This window comes from Trichoplax adhaerens, genomic scaffold, assembly GCF_000150275.1.
Source record: "Trichoplax adhaerens TRIADscaffold_1 genomic scaffold, whole genome shotgun sequence".
Lineage (NCBI taxonomy): Eukaryota > Metazoa > Placozoa > Uniplacotomia > Trichoplacea > Trichoplacidae > Trichoplax > Trichoplax adhaerens.
The window spans coordinates 8,343,840-8,354,365 of record NW_002060943.1 but is presented as its reverse complement, the minus strand read 5'-3'; the positions used below and the strand labels follow the sequence as shown (position 1 = coordinate 8,354,365).

The 10,526-nt window shown below is 30.5% G+C and overlaps 1 protein-coding gene across 1 annotated transcript; it reads left to right on the top strand.

The window, feature by feature from the left end:
* Nucleotides 1-494: 494 nt before the first annotated feature.
* TRIADDRAFT_52250 (uncharacterized protein) lies at nt 495-2,028 on the top strand (the record flags this gene model as incomplete). Its single annotated transcript, XM_002108808.1, has 2 exons — nt 495-697; nt 1,155-2,028. 2 exons carry the CDS (start codon nt 495-497, stop codon nt 2,026-2,028), a joined length of 1,077 nt encoding a protein of 358 aa, XP_002108844.1.
* Between the last annotated feature and the right edge of the window lie 8,498 nt (nt 2,029-10,526).

Below are 10,526 nucleotides of genomic sequence, written 5' to 3'. Positions count from 1 at the left end.
CGTATTATAACTAGGCTCTGATGGTCGCACTATCATATATAATAGAAGAAACAGAGAGAAAATGAGTCAGGGAAAATGGTTATAATTTATGAAATACTATTATCTACATGTTAGGCGTTATGTTATTTGAAGTTACTATTCCAGAAAAAAGAAAAAGAAAAATTCGATAAAGAAGTTAATGATATTCATACGATGATACTCACAAATTGATTAAGAAATATACATATCAGGATAAGTCGGCGTTATATTATTAAAAGTAAAATCTTAATTTATGATCAATTAAGCTTTACGTTGCGAAAATAAAATTTTATGCATTAATACATTTCGATGGCGATCCAATTGATTATAAAATTTTTGCTATGCTATTACCATTAAGGCCGTAGAAATCAAGCATAATCGTCAATTCAACTACAAACTTCTGTACATATTCACAATCTTTTACTCTAACACTGTTATTTAACAATCATCAGCTTAACATTAAGCAGAAGCAAAAAATGGTCAATGTTACATTTCAAATACAAATGTCTGAAGAATTTGCGGTAGGATCAATGATTATCCTTGTCTTCATTTTTGCAGTTGGATTGTGCGGCAACGCCATAATCTGCTGTTATAAAATTAAAGATGGTCGAAAAATGAAAGTGCAAGATATTCTCGTATTTAACTTAGCGTTTTCTGATGCATCCTATGTAACATCAAGGTATGTAATGTAAAATTTCTCTTTTTCATTATGCTATTACAGCTACAAGATTAGTAATTGCGTGGATATACAATACACTACCATAGATGATCGAACCTTAACAAGATTTTAGTGATTCGTATTATTTCTATAATGTGATGTGGTTGCCGATGATTTATAGTTTCAATTTTATATTCTTTTTCGCCTATTTTAATTTTGGGTCAGTTTCGAATTTCGATTTATTTTCCTTTATCGCCATAATTCTCATGTAATTAATTTGACGAAAACTGGCATTATAGGTATAGGATCAACATGGACTAAAATGATAAAAAGTACTTAATGATAAATTGATTAATTAAAAAATTGCAACCGTGAAATGGTGCTTTATTTATGTCTATCTATATTTTTTGGAAATCTTACAAAGTATGAGTTATTAATATCATAACCTATTAGCTGATATGGTATTTAATCTTTCTAGTTTTATAGGGCTATTCCAAATATTTTTTCGCGTTTATCTTAATCAACTTCCAATCTATAAATCAAATACATTACTTTGCCGACTCAATATCTGTATTCCATTTTATTTTGGTGTGGTCAATGTATTCTCTATGGCACTATTAGCTATCGTTCGCTATCTGGCTATTAATAAACCAAGAACGTTTTTATCCCTATCCAGAAAGTCCTACTCTTTGGTGATATTCTGCTTAATCAACTGGTTAGTACCTGCTCTTCTAGCATTTCCTCAAGCTTTTCGTTTATGGGGTGGTGTTACTTATATTTCGGATGTTGGATTTTGTTATACCATTTATCATTATAGCCAAGGATTAAATATCATCATCTTTTTCACAACTGTGATTGTCGGCGTTATAGTTGTTCCTTTGACCATTATATTTCTATGCTATTGGAAAATCTATCAAGAAGTACGCCGAAATCGTTCAAGAATTGCCTATCATGACAACAGACCTAATGTAATCTTGCCAGCAACTCATGATAAGAATAGAAGCCTGAGAGTCCGTGCCCGATCCAACTCAATTAAAAGTTTTTCTAGAAAGCGAGAAATCTATGTCGCAACCACTTTATTTATTATTTTATTAACCTTTACCTTATCCTACATCCCTTATAGCATTATTGCTATCATAGCATTTTTTCGAATCTCGCCATATCAGATTAGGGTTCATCTCATATTACTATTTGTAACATATCTTGGTAACATTGCTAATCCCATTATATTTATTATTCGTAATAACGATATTCGAAAATGGTTAAAGCGGCTATTTCCATCTTGTAGTCTATTTCAGCTTTACTCTACAACAAGTATTGCTGATATCGCAACTCAAGATAGACGAGTCTAAAGTAGATAAATTCATTAATACATATAGCAGTGTATATTTTATTTCTAATGACATGTACAATATTTTACACATGATAATCGAAAAATTACTGTTTTACAATATTTACTCGTATGTATCATCATCGATTTAAGAAAGTCTTTACGCCCTAATACTCATTTTATTTATTTGTATTACTCAATAATATCACTTTACAATCTTAGAGCTAACTCCAATTTAAGATAGCATTGCTCTATGTCAAGTATCGAAACTAAATCGTTTGTGTTTCTTAGACACATTCGTTGAAAGGGATTACGATGTATTTGTAGTCTTTTTCAACCGGTAGATCTATAGATAAATATATTGTGAAATGATAATTGATAAAACTGATGATATACCGCTACATTACTCCTACTTAATTGCAAGATGTTGATACATCATAAGCTTTCCAATTAAAATGAGTCTAATTTTATTGTCTTCAATATTCTAAGTAAAGTATAATTTTTCAAAACAGATAAAAGGTATCCGCAGGCAAATTTCTCGTTAGCCGATTTAGCATTATATACTAATAATAAATGGTCTTCATATTAATAATTTTCATACTTTTGACCACGGCCAAGATTATGACTCAATATAATTTCCCATTCAATTTCTTCCCATTTACTTACAAAGAGATTGATGATGGTCGGAAAATAACTTAATTTTTAAACATCTATTTTTGCTTATTAGTATATGCTAAATTCAACCTTTTCAGTTTTGATTGAAAAATTATGTTATGTTTTTTAATTTACTAGTCAATGAGTCGGCTACTCTTGTATACGAAGTGTACATCAATTTAACCTGGCGTTATAGTAGTTAGCATTACCATTACTGCGTTGGCATGTATAAGCCAATAAAATTAAATAGCTTTTTCTTATCTTTTAATTGTAGCAAAAAATCCAACTTCATTCTAATGACACTACACCAATAAAGATGATAATAAGGAAAAGCTCATAATGGATTTTAATATTTTCTACCATAAGGCATATTGCATAGATATTTCTATTAAGAATGATAAAGGTAGAAAACAAGTTTAAAATTTTTATTTTAATTAACTTTCATTCTATTGCCTTGTCTAATGGTTCTGTATAGCAAAAAAGTTTTCATATAGTACAGTACTGAACATATTGTTGCTAGATATTTTTAAGTTTGTAATTTTCATTATCATAACACTAAATTTTATTCTCACCTGTCGTAGTCAAATAATAAGACTAATAATATTTAGAAGGTAAGTTGCAGTAGTGATGGATTAATTAGAACGTTTAAATTCATCACGGAAGTAAACCGAAAATAATTTGAATTTACCCTAATATAAACAATGCCCCTAGAACTGGCAATAATAACGATATGATAATATCTATATAAAAATTATACCCAAAAGCGTAAGCAGTCGCTTGCAGTATTGGCAAATTGATGATCCTTTAAATCTCTAATAGCTCGTCATTATCGCCATTTAATCTATAACCAGGGCACATAGTGATATGAAAGATTACGTGATAAATCTCTAACTAAATTGATTTGGTAATTCTATTTTGTACCGGGTAAGAGTTATGACTTAACGATTACGCTGTTATGATAGCGACAAGTATTGAAAGATAAAATGAAAATTTTTGTCTTAAACACAAGTTAGGAAAAAGTCATCATCGATTTGCTATAATTTAATATGTTACTATAAGATAGCATAATAGTAAAAATGGCGGTATCTAATTAAGATCCTAGTATAGCATATCTTCTAATATGATAAATATCGACTATATTTTAGAAAGATTGATAATAAACATAACGAGATGTCTATATAGCACAATAAAAATCAGATCTTGCCTACCTTTACGATTATTATAACCGGAAAGAAAAATGTCGATCTTAAGAAAGTCTCATTAATAAATATTGTAGCGTGTATTTGTTCACAAATGTTTCATCTATCTTTTCTGCGTGCGGATATCGGCAATTGTCACGGGGGAAGATGAATTGAAAATAGGTGTATACAACAGACGAAGGTAATAACAATCCTTTAGGATCAAAATTATATAGGATTATGTTGTGTATTAAATGAAAAATAGGAAACTAGAATAATTTTGAGTTATTCTATGCTTTGTTAAATGCTTTTGTCCTGATACTTTATTGATGAGTAGGTAGAAGTTGCAAAGGAAAGAATAAAATTGTGCGTAAAACCTCAGGAGAGTAGCCTGTGCCTCGTCGTAGGTTAATGTCATAATAAATGAATGTAAATATAGGCTCTTCTATATTTATGGAGATATGCTTAATGTCAGGATAAAAATAAGAAGTAGGAGGTACCTTGTATTCTATTTTAACTACAATTGATAGATGAGATTGAACGCTGACTATGGCAGCACGCGCCCTACGGTACATTAAAGGGAGGGTGGCAGGGATTCATTGCATTACGGTACCATTATAACCATATTTTAAATTACTGTTAAAGTATAAGTAAGTTTTATACTAGAAATCGACTAAAGATAGAAATAACTGATATTTTAACAAGAAACCTTCTAGAACTGTTTGTACGTGTTTTGACAACATAATAGTAAACTATTCGTATAGCTTTAAAAGGAATCAACCCCATGCCGGCTATCAAGGTAGGAATATAACACGAGCTTGACACGTGCTTATGTGATTAGGTACCATATTTACAAATTTGCAATTCGCTTTATCAATATTTGCCTATTTAGTCCAACATACCATGCCATTGGTCATAGTATGTACTTGTAAATAATCACATCAATTTATTGTTGCAAAAATGCAGAATACGTAGGCAGTATAGGAGAGAAGTAAGGATGCATGTTACTCCACTACCAAGATCTGCTACATCTCATTGCAGGATATAATTTGACTGACAAATGGATTATATTACCGTTTCAGTCTCACTACGTAAGGTAGTATTAGTGCAATGGACAAGTAATTATATATTTGGTACATTTCTGATATTAGTTGTCCACTAAAATTATATTTCAAAAACAAATGATCCTATACGAGTTAAGATGTTGGAGTTAGTAATAATTCAAAATAATTTCATAAATGAATTTGATTATATCAGCACGAAATCGGACAAGTCTATATTCAGATGATATAACAACAGTGTGGTAAATCGTTATTACGGTTATAAATTCCTATAATTCGTAGCATTACATGAACATCTTACCTGAGATGACGTTTTAATAGGAATTAGGCAATGCAGAAAGTGTTAATAAGTGTTGCTTGTTATCACAAATATCAACATTATTTGCTTTCTTTAATTTTATCATTCCATTAATCATTACGATGGACTGCCATCAGAAGGTTGGCAGTTTAATTTACAGATCAAGACTAACTATAATGTAGACCTACCAATGCAGCATACCAAGTTGTTTTTATGACTTAATACTGTCTAGGAAACCGGGATCTGAACAGAACTGTGCTGTAAAATCAGATGACATTAAAAAATTGGCTACTAGTGATGCAATTTCTGCAAATAAGCATGTATTAGCAGTAATAAACATTCAAATCGACGTAGATTCCGATTTATTTACAATACGTATTTAAGATACAAGGCAAATTATTGGTGGTTCTGTATATTAAAACTACTTTAATAGTTATTATATCATTCATGTACAGTATATGAATGTGTATATGAATTTGAGGGCTACCAAGATAAAGAGATTACAGTGAGCAAATATTAATTGTTGTCACAAAGCAGGTAAAAGTGGAAAAGATCTTTTCAACCACCTCTACTTATCCGTAACGTACCTTGCAGGAAGATTTTAAACATAATTTTATTAAACATTTTTTTAAACACAAGTACATCAAATTATGAGTTAACAGTTTATACTCCGTATATCGTATTATAGACGAGCTCCAAAGTATTTTATTAATAAAAGCATTGTAGTATCTATACTCGTTTTGAGCGCTCTCGTATTCGCTAACCCATCCATGCAAGAACATCAGACATAAAAGTTTCAGCTATGTTTGTATCTTGTAATTGTAGTAAGCAAACGACAATTGCTGTACGTTCACACAAGAAGCGCCGGAAAGATTGACGATCTCAGATTAGACAAATATAAAATAAAAAGTATAGACTTCCTGTCTAGTACCATGTAATTCAAGTAAAGATTCTGTAAATAAATTAGCAAAATCTTAGAACTGTAAATATGGCTAATAGAATGAGATACGGCATTAGTAATTATTGAAACATATGTTCTGGTATTAGGCTTTGCAAATGTCATTATCTTTCTTGCATAATATGAATTAATTCAGTAAAAGTACCAAATGTAGTAGTTGCGTCTATCGAATAAGTTTCGTCAAGTGCCATTGAAATCCATTAGAATACCTAGAATTTCTTTAAAATGAGCACGATTCGACAATTAAATATAATGCTGTTTCACTTTAGTTGTATGCAAGATGTCTACTTTCGTATATATTCTTGAAAATCGTCTTTCAAGCAAAACAGTTTGTAGTTAAATACTGAGCCTTTAGTAATACAATATTGCCGGGAATATACTCCTATCTCTCTAGTCGATCTTCAATATTGTGCAAACATTGGTCATGAAATGAACTATGCAGTTTCACGAAATAAAAACGTGACCTTTTACTCAAGTTGATGCTATCTAATGAATTCAAACCATTCGTCTAAACAACCAAGTATAACAAAATACTGTTAAATGGGCATAAAACATCTTCAATATACCTCCGAATGTGTTATCAAGTACTTCATCTAGACACTGTAGCTTTCATCATCAAGAAATAGATACAATTTTTATGGTCATTATTTCCCAACCAATATTACTCATGTAGTCAAGTTAGTTTTTGATATATGATCTTACGCAGGAGGTTATAAAAATAAATTAATTTAATTTACATTTAGCAATATTGGAAAATGGTGACCTACTCCTACCTTTGCCACTATCATTCAATATTGTAAACTATGAATTTATTTTCATCTATATCTTTTTATTGAAGAATTGATGTCTTTAAATTTAAAAGATGACACAAATTTCTATTTGTCCCTCATAGAAACGTTAACAATTAGCCGGAGCCTATTTATTCATATCAGATTTAAATCTTTGACGTAGTTCTTCGTAGCGGGCATATGTTTAAAGAGTTGGCAATATTTAAACGAATCGACCTTACTTACCATTAATTATTGAATAACAATTTACTTAATAATGAAAGTATATGTGAATTTTAATTATAATGCTCTGGACGACTCAGGAAAAATATTGATGATTCTATTAGGAAAAGATGATAATTTTAACGCTAACAGCTAAATTTAATGCAAAAAACTTTAAATATCGTATCCTATGTTGTGAACAGATATTGATCAGCAACTATAGTTAGATATAAAAAGATAAATAATTAGATAGTATTGTCTGCTTCTATCGAACTTATTGTCTATCTTATTTCGAGCCTATCTAGATTGCTTGTTGATAGTAGAGCTTTGTTTTTAATTATGATTATTGTCACTTTTTGAACTAATTGAAAAGGAATATTGGGTAAACGAAACAATTGAATACTAATTGTTCTTCATTTGAAAGAATGAAAGAGCTTTGATAATGTTCATGATGGCAATAGATACATACAACTACTGCAGACGATAGATTGTAAAGGATCCTAGATGAAGGTTAAACTTGGAGTAATAAGAACTACAATTTGCCTTTGGCCTCTTGTTAAGACCTTAGTTAGATACGATCCACACCAACTGGTATTCATTTACGTAGTTAATCTTTTGTGAAAGATTGCTTATACATTAAATAAGATTAGATTGGAAGGTAATGACTACCATTTGATTTTACCCTCCTGCTCTGACTTTGTTGGAACCTTGGTGTTTTGTGGTTGATCATCACACTGTACTTCTATTAAAATTTTTGCACTATCGCTTCAAGAAGTAAGTGAGAAAGGGACTTCATAATCTTAATTACAATCTTTATTTTTGACTTTTGCTGTTTACGGCCCAAAATCTTCGACTTTGTGGTTATTTTATTTACAATATCCCTTAACAACTTTGTATTCTATGAGGGGCAGTTACAATTACTGATTAGTCCCAAAAAAGATATTCTGATATCAATCCATAAAATTAATGATCATTATTACAATTCAGAGTTCAATACTCGCAATCGTTACGATTGATCAACAACTAATTTTAAACAAATATATGTAGAGTAATGATAGGATTGGGCTTAAAAAAATCAAATTACTAAATTCTGTCTTGACATTGTAGTGTTTATTCCGTTTGATATACTGAAATGGTAGATTGCATCGATGGACTTTTACAATTTAGACAAAGTTTTCTCTAAAACAGTATGCTTTACCATGTTATCTTTTCTAACTACGGCTTTTTATTATCTCCTGGTGATATCTGCTAATTTCGTTATTTTTCTATTTTATGTGATTAATTGTAATGGAAATAATGCAACTAATGTTATTCCCGTAGTGTAAAAGCTGTCGTATTCTACACTCAGGCATTCGTCTGTATTTCGAGATTGACTAATGTACAGTATAAAAGATATTTTTCTTAAATTGCCACTGACACGAAAACTATACCAAAGCTAGATGGAGAATTCTCCCACTAGTTCACGATTCATGTTATAAACTATCATCTTCAGTATATTGCGCTCTCATATTCACTGCTGTTGTGCACTGTATAAATTTATGTTTATCATCATCTGTGATCGATAAAGATTATTTTATATATCAAGCGTTATAAAGGTTAAGCTTAGTTCATTGCATAGGTTCAATTAATATCCACATTTTTATCGTATCGGTAGAAAAGTCTTGCTCGATCTTTCCGTATCGTGATAAGTAATCCATTTGGTCAATAATAAAATTTTAAAATAGTAGCTTATATCTGAGATGATATACTCTACTGACTACGAACTGCAGTATAAATGGATAAATAGATGATTCAAACCAAAAGGTACTATAGTTCTTGTTATGACAGTCGTTATCTAGACCACTGCCTTTTCTCTCATTATGCAATTCAATATTTGCTTAATGTTTGAAAGGAAAAACATCCATTGCAAATAAACAAACTAATACACATCTTTATGCCATTATTGAGATTAAAAGGGAGTATAAAATAATGATCGTATTTTCCTGTTTGAAATCAACTTTGGTACAATATATCATCAACTTGCTTTTTCGTATACTGCGGTAGCGTAGCTAGTCTAATTAACGAGCTTGTTTGTAATGGCTTAATCAACGCATCGTATATGAAGTCTGGCCAAAAGCATTATTTACGGTATCTCTTTGTTCATTTTTTTATTGCTTCTTTTTAAAATGCAATATGTATACATATGGAACTGATTAACCCTATAGAAACACTTTTAGTGATATATGACTAAATAAGGTTGAGTTTCAACCATTTCTCTCCATTTTAGTTTTATGGAACTAAGAATGGTCTCACATACTGTGCTATGTTTATGTGATGATATACAATAGTAAATGTCATTTTTCAGACAAGAATATTATCGTACTTTATACTATATACAGTATATTCGTATATATTAATACTGTATTTGGCACGTCTGATAAAATTATAGTTTAGTACTTACGATATTACACGCAATCACCTTTTTTTAGTTGATGAGTAGGAATGAAATTGAAGCGAATTGTTAACTTAATTACATTTATTATTGTTCTTTCTAATACCAGCAAAAGAATAATACTTAAACATGTAGCCGTTTTACTTATCTTTACTCCTTAATTGCGATCTTATTAGATGAATAATGCAGTATTTCGAAAATTGTTGTTTCGTATACTATATGGGTAATTACAATTAAGGCAGTATATGAATGAATTTTTGATTTGGCTATGCACAATCTTGGAAGGTAGAGCTTTTAGTGAATATTGAATCCTTAGAACGTACACCATTTCACCGATAAAAATTGACACTAAATAGTCTTCCTTAAAGCTTAGCAAAACCCAGCTACATAAAAAAAAATTGAATCCTGATACTGTAGGCTAACATTCAACTTTTTTTAAAGCGATCTACTGTGTACATTAGCGAGCATATGACCTGACAAAATCTGGGCTGTCTTTTAGATTTATTAAATTGATATAAATATATATAGATTTGAACTTAGTTACAGTATATCGAATCCATGTTAAACTCTTCATTCAAGTAACACATAGAATCCATACCATTCTAAGGTAACCGTTTGCTTAGAGGTTTTCATTGTACGCTAACTAATACACAATCTAACAAGGTCTGGGCTCCATCTTTGAATCTATTTTATTAAACTTCTTATAAAAGCACCCTAATAAATACTGTAGTGTACATACTGTATTTGGGCTGTCTTTTTATTTTATATTGAATTCATATTAAACTCCTTATTAAAGTAACATGAGCACAGTATAGGAATTAAGGGAGCCTATTACTTGGAAGGTCTGCGGTACGATGGCATCGCTAAGAAAGAGAGCGGGGGCTATTTAGTAGTCTATGGAACTGGGCTGTCTTTAGGTGTCTTGAATCAATATTAAACTTCTGATTACAG